The sequence below is a fragment of the Barbatula barbatula genome (genome assembly GCF_947034865.1).
Source record: "Barbatula barbatula genome assembly, chromosome: 23".
Taxonomy (NCBI): Eukaryota; Metazoa; Chordata; class Actinopteri; order Cypriniformes; family Nemacheilidae; genus Barbatula; species Barbatula barbatula.
The window spans coordinates 14972144-14991363 of NC_136786.1; the positions used below are offsets into that span (position 1 = coordinate 14972144).

The window sequence follows — 19220 nt, forward strand, 5'->3', positions numbered from 1 at the left end:
AATTCCCTTTCTGAGTATAAATATGGTAGGTTTTTCGAAACTTTTAAGCAAGTTTACCCTGTTTTAACAAGGTATTTAAACAAAAAAATAACATGAGGAAAAATACACAATTTATGAAAAAGGGGAGCAGCCTAAGGTAAAGTTTATTTTGAACACTGAGCACCCATTCTGCACCAAATGATTGGTTATCAACCTTTGCGAAGGAACTAAGCATCAACACCCAGAACTTTTTAGCTACTTATTATATGTTAGATCCAGAGACCCAGTCACTTTGTAAAATTCTCCTTTAAGACTAGAGGAAGATTCAAATAGTGTTGTTAAAGCACTATTATTAGACAGTTTCTGACACCGTGTCTACACCGGATGTGGCACACGGCTTGTTCTAATGGGATTGTCGCGCCGCATCTAATGTGGACAAAACATTTTTCTAAATGGGATAGGTGGTTTTCAAGCGTCCAATAGGAAACAGGAATTGGCAATCGTCCACTTGATTTTTGCAAATCAATTTTAAGAGATTGAGAAACGCCTATAATGGAGAAATGCCCCTCTTTGTTCTGCAGAGACCCCAGTCTTGAAGATTTAGTTATGTGTGATCAGTAGATAACATTGGAAAGTAGCACTTAATTTTAAAAATCCAAAATGTTCCCAAAATTGGTGTTCTTAATTTTTCCACATTTGTATAAGGGTGGTTTTTGGTTAAAAACTCACATTGGTGGGTCAAGGGTTTGAATCCCATGGAACGGATATGTTGATAAAACTTATGGCTTGAATGCACTATATGTCACTTTGGATAAACATGTCCGGCAAATGCATACAGTAAATATAATAATGTAAATGTAAAACAGAGAAGAAAGCTTTTCCGGCTTGTTTTGCGGAAGGAGTTTTTGCCGTATTAATTTGCACAAACAATATAGTGCTTCAAGTGTTATTTTCATACTGTGAAGTGAAATATTTCTCTGACCAACTGATTCTCATTTGCTGAGTCAGTGGAGTCCTTTCTGTGTGTGTGTGTCTGTGCCTCTCACCGTATTGATTTTTTTTGGAAAGGAGGAAGGAAAGGTCTAAAAATCAAACAGCAAACACTCACTGGGGAAAGAGAGGGTTAATCAAACTGTGCTGTGGATTCTCTTCTTTCAGAACTAAATGCTTCCAAATGTCTCGGCGTTGCACCTGAGTATGCCTCGGTCCTGTCACGATGAGCGAACCTAGCCGTAACCAGGCATCTCTGCTCCGTTGCACACCTTGGGCGGAAAGCGTTCACCATCAAGCCTGCTATTTTTAGAATCTTATTTATAGCCCTATAGAAAACGAAATCAGATGCACGCCCTTGATTGACACTCGGCTTCGGTGCAATGAAAAAGATGTCTAGAAAGGATCTTAGAGACGAATTTGACAGAGCAATATCATAAGGCCTCAGACTTTTATTTTTAACACCTGGCTCTGAGGCTGCGTCTTGTGGGTATAATATTGGCTCGACTGGGAGTGTCTCGTGCATAATGAATGAAATGCATTAGCATGATTTCATCTTATTTAGATAAGAACATACTGCCTGTTTGTTTTTACCATCTGATTGGCAGGATCTGTTGCAGACGGGGTGACCTCGGGGTTCAAACCCCTTTCCCCCAGCAGAGGGTGCAGTGGTTGGCAGATTATGTCGGTGCTCTCCGGGGTGCAGCCTGCAGTCACGCTTCACTGCGTGTAATTATCATGGATGAAACCATTTTCCAAGCGTTCATCTTTTTTTCCCCTCCGATCCCCTTGTGCCGTACCCTCGAAATGCAAAAATGGCTCAACTTCATAGGAGTGTTATGCAACTAGTCAGGTGACTTGACCAGAAGTGAGCAGAAGCAGAAAAGGCCGGCTTTAAATTCAGCTTAATGCTGTGCCGTCCACACCCTCCAAACTATCATTTAGACCTCCTTTGTGTCAAACGCTCCGTCAGAGTGATCTCCAGTGTGTCTGTGTCCTTGGGTGTAGAGCTGGTTGCTGGGGTACCATTTGAAGCCCCTCCGTGGAGCAGTCTGCTGGAAACCGTAGCAACCATTAGCAGCGTGGTTACCATGACATCCATCCAGTGAAGCAGGGTTCTGGCTGGACTCCACTGGGAGTTGTGATGGCAGCATTTAGAGAGAATCGGGACCAACCGTTGTGACCAAAATTGTGTTTTGATATTGGGATGAAGGCTTAGTTTTATATTAACAACTGTAGAGAGATGGGAAAAGAAATACATTTTCTGTAAGAGAACACGTGCAAGACCCACGTGATGGCAAACATCATCAATTGGATTTCTTCAATGTTTTGGTGGTTATTTAGAAACCTGGGTCTTATTTATGATTACCTCAATCACAAACACGGCACAGCCCGATCAATCCCGAGAAAATCTATCAGAAGAAGAGTTCTGAATGTAAAGGCCATAGAGTACCGCCGTTGGATTCATTGCTGTCAGACAGGGAAGATCAGGATGTGTTTCTAGGGTCTTGTTTGTTGAATGGGGTCTGTGAGCGGTCAGTGACCATGCAGTAGACTTTAAATACATCACAATGACAGTTTCAGCTCGCTGGCCTTGTGAAGCGTAGGGTTGACTGGTCATGTCGGGTCCTTATCTGTTGAGAGGATACATTCATCAGTGTTCCATGCAGAGGTCAATAACGCCTACGGAAATGTACTGTGTTGTATGCGTTATGTTTTAGGGAGTATCTTATAATAGCAGATTTTATTATATAATTATAATGATTATTATTAATAATTTCAACATTTTAATAAAAATGTCATTCCAAGCATGTTCTTCTTCAAACACGAAAGAAGATATTTTGAAGAGTGTTGTAACATTGACTTCCCCATTGATTTCCATTGTTTGGGCACGAAACCACTAAAACATTTTGCAAATTGTCTTCTCTTGTGTTTTTACAGAAGAAAGCGTCGTATACTGATTTTGAATGACATGAGGGTGAATATTGATTAATTGAACTGTCGATTGTGATGAAAATTCTAAACATTAATTACAAATCCGTCCCAAATCTGTATCAATTTCTTTGTTCTTTTAAAAAAAAAATAGGATATTTGGAAGAATGTTAACAACTAAGATTTCTGGGCCACCATTTACTACCATTAAAGTGGAAGTCAAAGGTTCCTCAGAACTGTTTGCTTTCCTAAATTCTTCAGAATATCTTCTTTTGTATACAAAAAGTTTATACAATAATTTTTTTCACTATGATGGTTCAATCTCTGTTTCTAACATTCTTCTAAATATCTTTCTTTGTGTTCACCACAAATAAATGTGTACAGGTTTGGAACCAGCAGGGTGAGTTTTTCATGACAGAATTGTCATTTTTGGAAGAACTGTTCCTTTAGGGTGTTTTGTGTTTAATTCAATCTGTATAAAAGTTCTTGACGTTTTGATAGTCTTCCTCTAATAGCTTTATAATGTAACCAGAGGATTGGAGAGGGCGTTTCCAACAAAAGTAAATGTAGAACATACTAAACAACAACCTTTTGCCGTAAAAATGTATTGCTGGAAAAAGTCAGGGTGCACTGGAAGTCCTCTATGGCACTGTGGTATGGTAAAGTGAGTATGAGAGAGAGAGAGAGAGAGAGGGGTTGTTCTGTCTCGCTTTGTTTATTCAAGTGTGTTGAGACGGTGATAACGGTGAAAAAGGGATATAAAGGGGGTTCAATCTCGTCTGGTTGGGTACTTCTTTCTAGTGCTCAAATCAGGTTGACCTTGAAGATAATCTTGAGCCTCATCCCCGTTTGTCACAGACGTGACCTCACACATCAGTGCTGTCCTCAACCCATCCCCTACCTCAATAGCCTCTGTTGTTTTTTCTCCCAAATCCCTGTTTTATTTCATTTTATCAGTGTAATTCAGCAGTGTGCCACCTTGCTTAACAATGTAAACAGTCCAATAGCAGACTAAGTCTTGTGAGATTAAGGTTTTATTAAGTCCAATGGCAACGAATGGCATGGAATGGAATGTCTGTGCCATCAACAAACCTCCCAACAAACAGAGACCAATACAGAAACGATGTCATAAATGTGTGTGTATGGTTTTCTATGAAGTAAAAGTGAACTAATGCACAAACTTTTAGCTTTGAGACAAAGTCTCTTGGAGACACCACGAAGCACAATGAAATCATCCAGTATTCTGTCCCAGCGAAACAGCTTTGGAGAATAAAAAAAATCTCCAAAGGAAATATTAGGACACCCACAATGCGGTACAACGTGCATCTTAACGGAAAGCCGAAGAGGAAGAGGAAGGGTAATCTCCAGGCCCTCAGGAACGGAAATCAGAAGCGTTTCCTCTCCGCTCGACGATGGCATTCCTTCCACTACTAGTGAAATTTCTGACGCCATCACGCGCCGATGAAATGAAATAATCAATGTGGTAATCAGGGGAATTAATTGAAGATCTTCCGTCTCGCACAGCTGCTAATTAAGACGCTTAAGATTGCATGCTGATGAGAGGCACACGTTAATATGAAGAACGGCTTATTGCGCGGTGCCAGAAGAGCCTCTTTTATATGCTCGCCGTGAGTTTGCGACAGTAGTTTGTGACGAACAGATTAGACACGATCACGCGTTGATGAATGGCAGGACTATTCTCCACATAGCCGTATCTTAATATGATAGTTAGGCTTCTTATATCCATGCGAAATTAGTTCCCAACCTGTTGTTTCTCGTAAAGCTCGGTTCACGTAGAGAATGAGATGCCGTTTCAGCTGCAGCCAATTATTTCCCAACTTTGTTATTTCGGTACATGCGTGGTGAAGATAAGATGGAACAGCGGTTAGATGAAGAAGCAAAGCACGGGCAGCGAATTGTGGCAGGTCGTCCTCATGCCTGGTTGCTATTGAGATCGTCCTTTCTTTGCTGAACGTCAAAACATTATCCTCCCCTGCCAACCTTTACTATAAACACGACCAAGAAAGCTTATCCGCTGCGTGAATGACTCAAGGAGGTCAGTAAGGTTCCTCAGTTGGAAGATCTTGGGATCAGGTGTTGATTTTCAAAGCATTTGGTTTTAGATTTGGGATAGGCGCGGAATTTGATTTGACAAAAGCAAGACCAAGCAAATACACATATTGATGAAAAATAGATACATTGGATGCACTGTCGATCACTTTGGATAAAAGTCTCAGCTAAATGCAAATATGTATTGTACAGTATATATAAATTAAACATGATTAAATACTTCACATCAGTCCCTCACAGCCAAATTGTTTGTTGTATGCACTTTCTATGTTGTTTATAGAAATATGTGCAGTTTCAATTATTATCAAGAAAAATAGCCAACAATCAATGTGATCCATGCATCTACAGTATGTTTAAGAGATCCCATTCATGAATCACCAGCGCAGCCAGGTTATGAAACACCAGCACAGCTGGTTGTGTAGAAGGTAGTAAGATTGTCACATGATAACCGTTCACTGCTGATGATCCGATACTTGATTCACAATAAAGAATACGGATGGCTGATCTTATTGTGTGGTCAGGTCGGCTGAGGAAGGGCTGTCTTTCATAGCGGGCTGAACTGGAAGAGATGTGCTGTGTTTGTGTATGATGCTGCGAAGGAAAAATGGGCTTTTGGAGCGGTGAATAGTCATTTAGTCTATAATTTTAACTAATGTGTATCTTTATGCTGATTGGAGTGTTGCGCAAAAAGATGTTTTGAGGAACGTTGGTAGCCAAACCGCATTGTCCCCCATTGACTTCCTTTATATCGACACAAAACCACCATTTTTGAAGAAATGTATTTTGTGTTTCACAGAAGAGAGAGAGTCATATGCAGGTTTTGAATGACAAGAGGATGAATAAATGATATCTTTTGTATTTATATTTGTAAACTGCAGTCATATAGTATATAACTCATTCCAGGTTAGTCACTTAGAGGTCTTATGGATTATTATTTCTTGTTTTTGTGTTTGCTTTGTAGGTGTCTGTCTATGACAAGGTATATAATATTTATTTTGCATGCTGACTCTGCCACTTTCTCCCTCATTATTGTGTTCTTAATGATGGAACATGTTAGCAATTTCAGCAGTTTTGTCACTATTTCCTCACCTTCATGTTGTTTAAATTTGTACGATGTGACACAAAATATATTATGCAGAATGTCAGTGACTTACTGCCCTCAGCCCCTCAATTCACATTCATTGTATAGAAAAAAAACAACGGCAATCTCTTTCTCTGGTTAAACTATGACACGTTTACAGAAAGGGTTAGTCTCAATAAATACAGGGGTTAAAATGACGCAATTGATGTAAAGTGCCACGTGTACTGGACTTTCACCTGCCATTTCAAACACGGCTCTTTTGTCAAAAGTAAGATGTTCGAAAAAAGGGCTCATTTCTTAAACCTCTTCAGTTCAAACCATCACTGGCAATCATAGGGTGAATTTCGGTCCTTGATATCAAATGACAGAAGTTGGTGTTGTGACATAGACACCTTACAATTTATCGTCTGCCAGACCTCTCGGCAGGATTCAAAGGCCTTCCCTGTACGTTCAGAGAAAATTGAATTATACTGTATGTATAACTTTGAATGAAAATTAGGTGGTGGTCAATTTGAGCCATCAATCACAAAAGACAATGCTGGACCTTAAACTCAAAACCTGTCTGAACAAATGAACGTCTCGCTGGCTCTCATGTAAGGATCCTTTTGGCTTTGTTAGTTTGCTGTCTCCACGGTGTTTCTTTCTATTGTTTTTCAAAAACTCAAAGATGAAGATAACAGATTTGTATAAAAAAATCTCATCTCATTCCAAAAATATACATCGGTGAGTGACGTCTTCATTAAAAAGCCGAATAATATTCAAAACGCATCGCTTCATTTAGCGAAACTCCCTAATTGAAGTTCTTACAATTTAGCCGGATCAATCTTCCATGGATGTTATTAAGATGACCACACGGACAATTCATTTTCCAAATTCATAAGAGATTAAAACCTCAAGAGATTTTTACCACGGTGAAAAAAAAGATGTTTTCTTTCAGATGCTCGAACTATATATATTTGCAGTTGCCAAATGATCCGTGCAATAAGTTGACACAGACGGTGTCCCAGTGCAGCCAACAGAAACGGCTGAATATATTTAGCTATATGGTAGCATCCGTCTACTGAAAGTAAATCACATTCACATTAACTTACTGAGTTCATTTATTTATAGGGGCCCTGCATCCTAAGCATTACTATGGATAATATCAGTTTATAGCACATAAATAATATGTAAGCTGTATTAACATAAATGGAATATAAATGTATTAATGGTGACATTGAAGGCTATTTCTGGTTCTGTACGTCTATAATTATGTTGGGACGATTTTGGGGAAGGTTTGTTCCCAGTGTACAAACATATGGCTGTGTGTTGGTGCCCATTTAACAATTGAAAATAATAGCAAACATAAAAGGTTTCAAATGCAGAAATAAATTGGTCAAGCGTTTGGTTACCAGCTCCCTTTTCACACATATACAAATCACATAAAGGTGCTACATGAAAGATTAAGGTGGATCTATTGACAGAAATGCAATATAATATACATAAATTTGTCTTCAAAGGTGTATACAGACATTACATAATAAAGCATTATGTTTTTAGTACCTTAAAATGAGCTATTTCTATCTACGTACATCGTTGAGCCGCTTTTATTATGGGATTTCCTTCGGGAAAGATGCGAAAAACATGACAACATCTTTGTCACGTGTCAGCCATCGTAGTGCTTCGAACGGAAGGGGGAGCGGTGGAGTGATATTTGCGACCTCACCGCTAGATGTTGCTAAATTTCATATCTGGACCTTGAAGTTTTATCCTCATTTTTCATTATACGTCTAGATGGTTTTTGTTAGATTATAAAACACGTGTCCTATTCCATTGTGGAGATTAGAAATTTCATGCTGTGGATCAATGCAGAAGATGTGTGTTTATCAAGCATACAGTATATGCAGTCACCCTTGTTGAAACTGCAGGTCATGAAGGACTAGATGCAAATGTGTACTCTGTAGTCCTATTAAAATGAACTGCTGTGTTATCATATACATGAGGTCACGTCTGGTGTTTGCTGCTTAGATTTGAGATTTGGCATCTCGCAGCGATGAAGGAATATGCATTTCAATACATGTAAACATAAACCAATGTACAAGATGGCTCAATTTCTGATAAGGTTATTGTGTTTATTCTACATATTGCCAGACTGAAATGAAATGCCAGGGCGCTTATTACATTACAGTTGCAGTGCACAGAGAAATAATAATGGCATTGGACAGTTTTTCTCTTCCGAGATGTGACATTAATAGCTCTATAGATTAGATTTCAATTTGTTTTTTCAAACAGGCCTGTTCTGCATGAATCTAGTGGACAGGGGAACGGCTAAAGGAATACGATACCCAGCACTGCGATGAAAAACAAATCATTAATATTTCAGGGTTCCCTAGACCAGTGGTTCCCAACTGGTGGGTCTGTCTGTTTTGATAGGATAGGTTAATGAAAATAATATGATGCTGCATGGTTAGATTAACGAAATGAATACATTTATCAATTTTTAAAAGGGAGGAGAATGTGTTTGCCATATATTTCGGTGTTGACGTCAAAGGTCATGCATCCAATCAATATTTGTGGTGCCAACGCACCTGAGTGGGAGGGAGGGACCATGAAGACAAGCTCCTTAAACCACTGGAGGAGGATAAAGAAGGGAGTAAGAACACATCCCAATGCCACTCAGACATGTTGCTCTCCGATGGGCTGAGCGTAGCCTAGCGTGTGTTTTCTTGCTGTGGATTGAGGCTTGTTTGACATCATGAGTCAAGTGCGGTCCTGGTTGTGTTCGACCGGCTGCCAGACTCCTGGAGTTTGTTGACATTTTCCCAGATCGAAAGAGAAAACAAAGAGGAATCAAACAATGCCGGAGGGCATCCGCTTGGCTGGAAAACACATTCAATCCACTGCATTTTTATGAAGAAAAAAGTGTTTTGGTTTCCACTGCATTCATTAAGTTGTGCCATTGGTGTGCAGTCAGTCTCATCAGCTTTTTCAAAGCTTTCAGGTCTTATCTCTGCTGGACGACAGAAATGCCAGACTTCACCAATGAGCTCAGCCAGGGAGCTCTGTAATAGGCCACATGTCAGAGGAACAGAAATTACATGTCAGATGCCCGGAGCTAGAGATGCCCTTTGAAACAAGATATTAAGCAACACTTTCTGTGACTGGAGTCTGCAATGGTAAAGAAGGGACAATGAAGTAGTTATTATGCCCTTGTTTAGAACTTGGCCTGGACAATACAGCTAAAGAAAATAAACACAAGCAAATTCAGAAAGCATCGTGATTAGTTAGCACTGCAAATACTCGCGACACAAACAAATACAGAAATGCGCAAGTTCTCAATTTAACAGAATAAAAATAATAATAATTCATTTCATTTATATAGCACTTTTCTAGGCACTCAAAGCGCTTTACATTGAAGGGGGAAAATCTCCTCAACCACCACCAATGTGCAGCATCCACCTGGAGGATACCACAGCAGCCATATTGTGCCAGAACACCCAGCACACACCAGCTTATTGGTGGAGAAGAGACAAAGTTATGAAGCCAAATGGTACATGGGGATGGTTAGGAGGCCATAATAGATATAGGCGAATAGGTGAATTCTCAGTCAGTCAGGACCTTGGTTTAACGTCTCATCCCAAGGACGGTGCTTTTTGACAGTATAGTGTCCCCATCACTTTACTGGGACATTAGGACCCGCACAGACCACAGGGTGAGCTCCCCCTGCTGGTCTCACTAACACCACTTCCATCACTAACCTAGTTTTCCCAGCAGGTTTCTGCCTTTGTTCGTGTTGCGAGAATTTGCAGTGCATTTCTGTATTTGTTTGAGTAGCGAGAACTTGCAGCGCATTTCTGTGCATGTGTAGCCAAACTAATCACGATGCTTTCTGAATTTGCTTGTTTTTTACTTGCATGTTTTCTTCCATTGCAGCGCTGTGATACCTAGCGGCTTCCGTACTTAACAGGGCAGACTATCAGACACGACTCCTTCCGGTCCTTGGATTGTTCTGGTTTGTTTATTTATTTCCTTGTCTGCTGCATGCGGAAGCCTGGCTGGCCTCCTGCAGCATCAACGCAGGGACGGAATTCACAAGTCGCGTGGGAAGGAGGACAGCGAGGCTGCCAGACTTCCTGCCTAGAACCAATGCACTGACAAGCGCAATATATAGGAAAGTGACTGGGAGAGGAGAGTGGGAGGAGGGGAAGAGAGAGGGAGAGAGAGAGAGAGAAAAAGAAGAATAATTTCCTTTCTGACACATTCAGCCCACTCTTTTGGGTCTTCACAGATGAGAGTAAAAAGACTTGTGCTCAAAGAGGCAGGGTGCTGGCCATAGACAATAGGACACTAGTCTCTAGAGAGATGGATTTAATATAGTATTTGTTTAAAATGAGCTTGACATTGAAATTGAATGCACTTAATTCCAAAGTCTTTGTATCAAAATCTAATGTAATTGCCTTTGAAAACAGAACCCTCATTAGGTCTTGTTTAACGTTGCCTTTAACAGAGATTTCACTATGATCTACGTTTGTGCTAGCGCTAGAATCAGCAATAAACAGCTGGGCTTTAGGGAACACGGGACCCTCTGGAGTCTGTCATGATCCTACGAGATCACAGGTGAGCGGTGAGTTACTGTCTTGACTGGACTGTTAATAATAAATGTAGGCAGAGCTTATCATATTGACCTGTCATAGTGAGAATATATGAAATATTTAATTTCTGCTTTTGCCATGAGGCCGATAAGTGACAGTAAAGCAATATGACCTTACTAGAGATCGACCAGCGGCTGGCAACCTGGCGTTGACTAGCTGTTTTGAGTAGAGATGTGCAGTTTATCTACATTTTAGGGCTGTCAAATCTATTAGTTGCGATTAATCGATTCCAAAATATAGAAATTATGCACAATAAATGTGGGTGCTGTGTATATTAAAAATAAACAATTAAAAGAATGAGTGCTCTCAATCGATTAAACTAATTATCTGATTAATCACACAATTCTTCTGTGGTTAATCACGATTAATCGCAATTAACATGAATGTTTTAAAATATACTTTTACATTCTTATAATTTTACATTTAATCTTCAAATTAATGTAGAAACAACAGATTTCTTTAACAGCATAATTTTATGAATGAAAGCCTACATTCTGTTATTAGTACTGTAACTGAAGTTCTCAAACACTTTACAGTCTTTAAAGCAAAATTGTAAATTAAAAACAGAATAATATCTAAATAAAAGCTTCAAAACACATTGGATTCCTCTTTTCTTTTGTTCTCTATTCACATTTTGCTGCATCCCACAGCTAGAAGCTGTCTATCTTCACTGAACGGTTTCACACCGCGCTTAATGTCCCCGTGAACCAGAAGTATTGTTTTTACTTTCGTATTCGGACATATTTCCGAGTGAAAGGGAATTTCAAAGGAGGAAATTGGTGGGCGTGGCTTGTGTTTTTCACTGCTAATTGAGTGGATGTGTAAAACAGATGTTGCATTGATTTTGAAATGAAACTGGCAGCAGACTGACAGTGAAAGGGGAGGAGTTAACATGCTCCAGCTAAACCATCTAATTTACATAATTTGAGATGGATAGTCATTTCAGGGGGGAAGTGCATTTTCACATTTAAACTGAGTTTATTAGGGTACATGAATTTTATAAAGAAAATGGCCCACATTGAGAAGCTATTTACTGTAAGCGCTGCAATATTTCATGAAAAGATAAGAATTGTCATTTTTAATTTCACTGGGACTTTAAGTGGTTTAAAAGCCTGTACATGAATAAGAGTGTGATGATATAATGTAACGTTAGACAAAGGATGATAAAACAAACGCATGTTGCATTAATTGCGTTAAATATTAGTAACTCGTTAATCTAAAAAAAAAAATAACGGTTAATAGTAAAATAAAATAATAATAAATATTGGTTCGCTTGGTTCTGAATTATACCGTATACTATATCAGGCAGATTTTTCAGGAAATCATATTACAACTGATTGTTTATTTCAGTATTGTGCTATATGTGTTTTCTCCTTTTGCGATTAGTTGTAGCTGGATTGAGGCCGTTTCCCCATCTCTACTGTAGTTTACAGCCAGGTTAAGCCATCAAACAGGATGGATAACAACACCAAGCCTCAATCAGTTCCTATTCACTGGCTTGCCAAACGGCTCCAGGGTTAAGCCGGGAGCAACACAAAGGCTTGTTTTACCGGTTCAAGTGCCAAATGCTGATGAGACGGGCAAAGGCAGTTACAACCTGGCAGACTTATTTTAGCCGGGGTGACAACGGGTCTGTCTGCACCACCTGTCAAATATTCCAGACTCTCTTCAAGTCGCAGTGCACAGTTTTTCACATTTTTATCCCTCTCTGTGTTGTTTTTCTCATCCCGATTCTCACATTCTGTAGTTCACCTCATTCCAAAATCACATTATTTTATGAGTTCAATCTTTGTGTTTAACAAATCAGCTCTGATCACCCGGTGGTACTCTGTACCTTGACAACGTTTGTAACCTTCTTGCTCAGTTCTTTATCTGTCTCGTACAGTAGGTACCCCATTAAACGTGTCATCATAAGGTTGACTAGAGCTGTTAAATGTTCTCTGTAAATAGTTGGAGTTATTTGGGATGCAGACCTGATGGATGTATATTGTCAGTGTGCATTGATAATGAGGCGTCAAATAGCTTGTTAGAGAAAATCACTAGCTGAAGCCCATGAACCTCATTAAATGTGCTGTCATGCTACATACGAGACACCTGGTTAAAAGGAAGACAAGGGACATTGGTTTTGAAGGCCTATTACAAATCCAGATCGCCCACTTATCCACAACTTGATTGGTTTATAACATTTATGACAACAGCCCTTTTTAAGGACTGGTGAATAGAAGTGATTAAACACATTGTTCTTTAGTGCAATATTTCAGATAGAATTTGATTCAAATGATAAATAAAAATGTATATTGATTTATTCACCCTTATGTCATTCCTAAGGGTGCTTTGATCAGGATTTTGGGGGCCGAACACCAATAACCGATCTTTAGAACCAGCCAATACTATCACAGATAACCGATCACATGATCTAAATGAAGCCATCTATTTATCGTGTAGAATTATTTATTTATTTAACAATTTCAAAGACGGTCTATATTTCCTAATGAATTGAGAGATGGAAAGGAATCATAAATTGACAACTTGCAAACAACACATTCCTCTCCCTTTTTAGAAACTAAACATAAATGAAAGCAGCAAAAAGGAACAGCGTAGAGTATATCATCGCTTTCCTGTTTAATAATTATGAAAAACTACAGAATAAAACAAACACGTAGAAACTGGCCACACCATTTAAATGCGGGAGTGAATGCCCTGATAGTTCCACGTGTCCTCATCTGTGATGATTGACACACTAGTAACCATAGCAACATTCTGGCGTCTCGCAGCTATAAGAATATAAATTATTTTATTTTTCAGCTAAGATTCACTTTTTGTCCATCTATCAAAATAAAGTACCTCTGACAGACGCCCTGTGTTTTGTTGGAGAGCGCTCTTTTGCAGTGTTGCCATGTTCATTCATTTTCAGCCACTTTTTTGTTATTTGGTCTTAGAAAGTAAAGCTCGACACTAAAGGTGTAAACAATGGTCTGTTGCGGATATAATATATATTTTTGGGTCTTATAAAGTAAAAGAGTATTTTTAAGGTTTATTTTTGGCTTGTCTTTGGATTTTTTCTATGAAGATCTGGCAACACTGTCAAATCTGCAAAAGCAAAGACTTCTTTCACTGCTGTTTTCTAGCACCTCACATACAGATGAAACACATCTCTGAGGGGCCTTTAGATACGCCATGAACACAGTTATTGAGTTTGGCTCCGTACGCGCTACATATAGTTTTGGTTAAGGCTTTGGTCGCTATCTGACTCTGTGGAACACAAAGGAATGTATTCTGAGAAATGTCGCCATAGTCCATACAATGAAAGTCAATGCGGGCCAATGGTTTTTGGTGACCAATGTTCTTTAAAATATCTTCTTTTGTGATCTGCAGAAGAAACTCTTGACATGTGGATGACTAAATGATGGAAGAAAATGTCATTTCTGGGTTAACTATATTTTTTAATGATTAACATAGGATGATTAGGGTAAAGGGGATTATAATAGAGTCACATTCACATTTGAGGATTTTCCAGGTGATGCAGATAATATGCATTTACACTTGTAGTTAACCGTTTATTTTTAAAACATAAATTGAAACCTAAACCAGGCAGTGTTTTTGGCTGGTACAGTAATGTTTATCCTAGTGTGACAAACATTGCATTACATTTTAATGAGACTACCAAGGCTTCTGGTTTACACACTGAGGGGTTGAAATGTTGTGCTTGAGGATGGGTGCATTGTCAAGCGTGATAATGTGTGACATGCTTTTGTCAGAAAGCTTTTTGTGTGAGCTCATATTCTGTTCCTTAGAGACAATAACATTTTGTAATGCTATATTTTAAGTATATGCAGCTGTTTCTCTGTTTTGTTGTTGTTTTTTGTTTCTTAGTTTAACAGATGATCCCAAACTAGACCTGTGGACCACACCAAATGCAACCAGAGGTGAATTAATTGGATATGGACATCTGGATGTGATTGTTGCCTTATTCTTCATTCAATTCTACACGCTTTTTCCAAATTTGCATTACAGAATAAAATATTTGACTCGTATGTACAAATAAAATAAAAATGCATAGTGTTAAGATAAATTGTAGCATTTGTACTATTAGCTGAATTAATTTCACTCACATGGAGCTAAAGACAGTATTTTCTTTAGAATCTGATTTATATGTATGAATTAAAACCATGTACATCATCGATGGTATGTGTAATTTCAGTGACGACCTGAATCAGGCTCTGAATAAGAAGAAAAGGTAACGTAACACGTTGTGTGTTCAGCAGAGCAAAAGATTATTCAATCACATTATGAAGCCTCAAAATCATGTGGTGTTACAGTAGGTATTTTTTTATGTATTAGCATCACGTTGATACTGTGAAATGTATTTTTAAAGGCTAATTGGTTAAGTTCCATTTCAGTGCGTAAGGCATTTTAAAAATTCTCTCTGTTGATTTTTTTAAGACTAGGGTTGACATAGGCCAGTCTACCGCAGAGGCTCTCAGATATATTTAAATGCACCATTTGCCTACCCTGGGTTGGTAATGGAGGTAGTACCTTTGCAAGCGTGAACCACAGAGAAGGAAATGAGCTGTATCATTGAAAAATGAAACATTATCCGTTTGTTTGCATGGCATAAAAAAGTCTGTGGAGCCAAAATGTGGGGATGGAGATGTACTGAGACACAGGAGCTGCATTTTCATACTATTCAAAGTATATGCTGTGTTTGATAAAGTACTAACTTTTTGAACTTCTTGTATTTCTTGAAAGCCCAATGTTGAGATATGCAGGTATGCATGCATACTACATCCTCTAAGCTGTCCTTTGGCATTGTCCTTTGACTCATATGCCCTGTTCTATCTGTATCTGAATGCTTGAAGCGCACACAGAATCTGAGATGCTCGCTGGGAACATGGTTGTTTTTGTCTTAATGTCAGCATGAATACCACCGGTTCTGTTTTTCCTGCGGTTGCGATGATACATCCATGTGCAAGAGCAAGATCAGAGCTAGGTAAACAATGTGGAAATAGTGGTTTAAGTAGGCATAATCAAATTTTCATGAAGCTAGGTGGAGGCATGCTGTCATCCCAGATGAGGATAATCATCTTTATTAACAAGCCAACAAAGTTGGCAAGCCCGGCCACAACAGCTACTGAGTGAGATAAAATATCCAGAGAGTTTCCTATATAACCATTTATCTTGATCTGAGTCCAGCTAATGCCCAGCTGAGTTATGATTCGAAAATGATTTGTAATCTATACAGATGCAGGTGTTCTCATAGTGATGTTTGCCCAGTTGCTACTAAAAAAGACTTTAGGGTTTATAAGCTTAAAGTGCATATACAAAGACTGCGTTGAGAATGTATTAATGCTTAATTGTGTTTGGAATTGTCTGTTTTTAATTTGTTCCTGGTCTTCTGAGGTGGGCAGGGTTGCCAGATACCCCTCAAAACTAGCCCAACTATCAAAACGTATACCTATAATACATTATAAAGTCACTATATACTGTATACATTTTGCAGTCACTGTTATGTATTTCACATTACAAACATTTTCTTTCTGAAAATAACACTTATTTTGTATGGAAAAAATAAGATTTTTTTATATATTGATACAAATAACATACCTGTACTGAAATGATAAGTACTACTTTAACTAAATTAATCTTAATTTGATCGACATTTAGAATAGGAGCACATTTCTAAATAATAAAAAATCTATCATAATAATATTCTTGTATTCTTCGTATTTTATTAATTAGGTTAGTGTTTATTTTTTATATACTCTTTATCATTTTAATAAGTATATCTGAGACGCTCGCTGGGAACATGGTTGTTTCTGTCTTAATGTCAGCATGAATATCACCAGTTCTGTTTTTCCTGCGGGAATTAAACCCACATCCTTGTAAACCCACAGCCAATGCAATGATCTACCACCCAAGCCACATGAACACATACTGTACAGACATACCAATTTTTACGTTAAAACAATTTACAATATGTCTATAAAGATAACTATATTTTACTCCAAACTCAAAGAAATTTACCAGGTCGCATATATTCTAGCGGGGTCCTTGGTTTCGTCCTGCTTCATCAGACCATAAAGATGAATAATGCATTCCAGTGTAATAAAGAGAGTCGACTGATTGATGTTTTTTTGTCTCCTCCAGAAATCATGCCAGTTCCAGAACAGCCCGCTGAAGCCGAGAACGCCACCATGCTGAGCCCAGGGCAAAGCGCTTCTAATGGAGATGGACCTGAAACAAAGACCACCTCTGCCATCCTGGCATCCGTCAAAGAGCAAGTAAGATACACCTCTAATGCTCCCCGATCACCTCTGTGCACATTTTAGGCAGGCCTCCAGATGGAGGCTTTTACAGTACATTTGCTGTAGTGTAGCTGAGTTCTTTGCAGTTTTGGCTGTGACTTATCAGCAGACAGCAGCTATCTGTAGCTACACATTTGTCATATTAACCCTGGTGCTTGACTTTACAGTTTCTGAGAGGCAAAGATTAAAAGGGGAATGATAAAAGTATTCTGTATTACAGTGAGTGCTTGTCAAGTGGTGTCAAGGAGATATTAACTATAAAGGGAACATCATTTACATTCAAACATATAGACGTGTAGAATTTTACTTGTGATGGAAATATAGAAGAATAGAAGCTCAAGATACTTTATCATGTTTATTTCTATTAATTCTGTTGTGTATAGAGTATAAAAAATAAATACGACCTCACGTTGTGTCAATCACATTAAAAATATCTTCGTCCGTCAGAAAAAATTCAGACAGGGTTAGGTTTTCTGCGTTTTTCGCATCCGTAGCAAGCTCTGTTCAGAGACAAACGAGAGCCAAATACCAAAACAACGCATACGAAAACGTAAAGACCTTATGTATTTACTCTGTAAGGTGAAGTTGTGTTTACTAGACAAAGGTTTGGACAGACCCATTCATTGCTAAGTATTACGATGTTATTTTACAATTGTAGTTAAATTATCTACACTTTAAATTTGAAAAAGTGTTGAATCGAAATGAAAAAAGTGTGCATATACAGTATCTTGCATTATAAATGATGTTCACCAATACGTATATTCTTAGGTGGCTGTTTTTTCATCACAGTCCAGCCCATCTTTAAAAAATGTCATTTTGTTTTATGAAGTAATTGATGATCAACTTGTGTGTTCAGGCATAAGTCTTTAGATGCATTTTTTCCCCCAAAACAATGACTGTACGTGTATAACTTGTCTTTTGATATTCAGGCTTGTAGTGCAATATAGTTAAAGCTCAAGTGTGACATTATAAACCATTCAAAGACCATGTGGTGAAAAAGCTGAAATATTTAGAAGGACATTAGATATAAGAAAGAAAGCTGGAGCAAAAAGACTTCATGTGTGAAGATGAATGTCTGACGGAGGAAATGTTCCTGAGGACAAAATCTAGCGCGGCTTCAATCAATGCAAATTGAGAGTCAAAGGGGAAATCTGGAAAGTGCCATAAAGTCAGAGCCTGCGGAACTTATTACACCTCGGGAATCTGTCTTGGTAATGATTTAATTGACACTACAGTATGCAACATATAATAGTGTGTAATTTGTATTTGATTACATTTTTCATGTTTGCCAAATCCCAGCTCAGCAGTAAAAGGCCACCTGTGTTTTACTCAATGATGGATTTTGTTCTGTCATTACGAGGCCGCCATTGGTGCCCCACCTGGAACAGCCCGTGAAATTGTGCAGGTGGCACTTCGGCCCGATCCATCAAAAACATTAGCCATTACTTTTATTCAAACACAGTGAGCTCTCGTCGCATTGAGTCGAGTGCAAAGCGTTCGTGTCAGTATATCGAGAGAACTTAAAATGTTGATGGCTTAATGTGTGGCTTTAATAGAATTCATATTAAAATCAGGATGTGCTGATGCAGCGTATCTTAAACCAGAACTGCATGTCTGTATAGTACAGGTTGGGATTTCTGGGTAGATTTTATAAATAAAATGTGTGTGAATCAATGCATGTCATTTTTGAGCACAAAGTTTGCATGTGAGCTTTTAATTATTTATTGTGAGCACTTTATGCTTAATGTTGTTAATCTATATATAGCAAAGACCAAAGATATTCAATGCAGCTTTAAATTAAAAATAAAACACAAAAGGAAATAAAGGGTGCGTTATGTGGCATTTGTGAACATACCCTAAGTGTAAAGAGTATAAACAAAGAGGACCATTCTAATAAAAGCAATGCAAAAGTCAATCAAGCCGACACAGCAACAGTGGCAAGGAACCAAAACTCCAATGAAGACTAAATGGAGAGATAAACCTCGGGAGAAACCAGTCTCAGCCGGGAGGTGCTCCTCTGAACAATATGGTTGCAGTGTCAGTTTTGCTGTTGACTGTATGAAAAACGACATTTTGTCTAATTATTGCGTTTGTGTGTTTTCTCTGTTGCAGGTCGCAAAAGTCTTATATTTTAGTTGAGCGTTCTTATTTAATCTCTTCCTTAATATTTGATATAGATTGGTGTTTGATTTAGTTTATTCTTGGGACAGGAATCGCAGAATACCGTTTTGC

General features: G+C 38.4%; 1 protein-coding gene across 1 annotated transcript in view; it reads left to right on the forward strand.

Annotated features, from left to right (window-relative positions):
• Positions 1 to 16658: 16658 nt before the first annotated feature.
• Positions 16659 to 19220, forward strand: part of ctnnd2a (catenin (cadherin-associated protein), delta 2a) — a 171657-nt gene continuing 169095 nt past the window's right edge. The window contains exon 1 of the mRNA XM_079488368.1: positions 16659 to 16964. Within this exon, the coding sequence (XP_079344494.1) occupies positions 16767 to 16964 (198 nt within the window). The 5' untranslated portion in view covers positions 16659 to 16766. The remainder of the gene's footprint in view (positions 16965 to 19220) is intronic.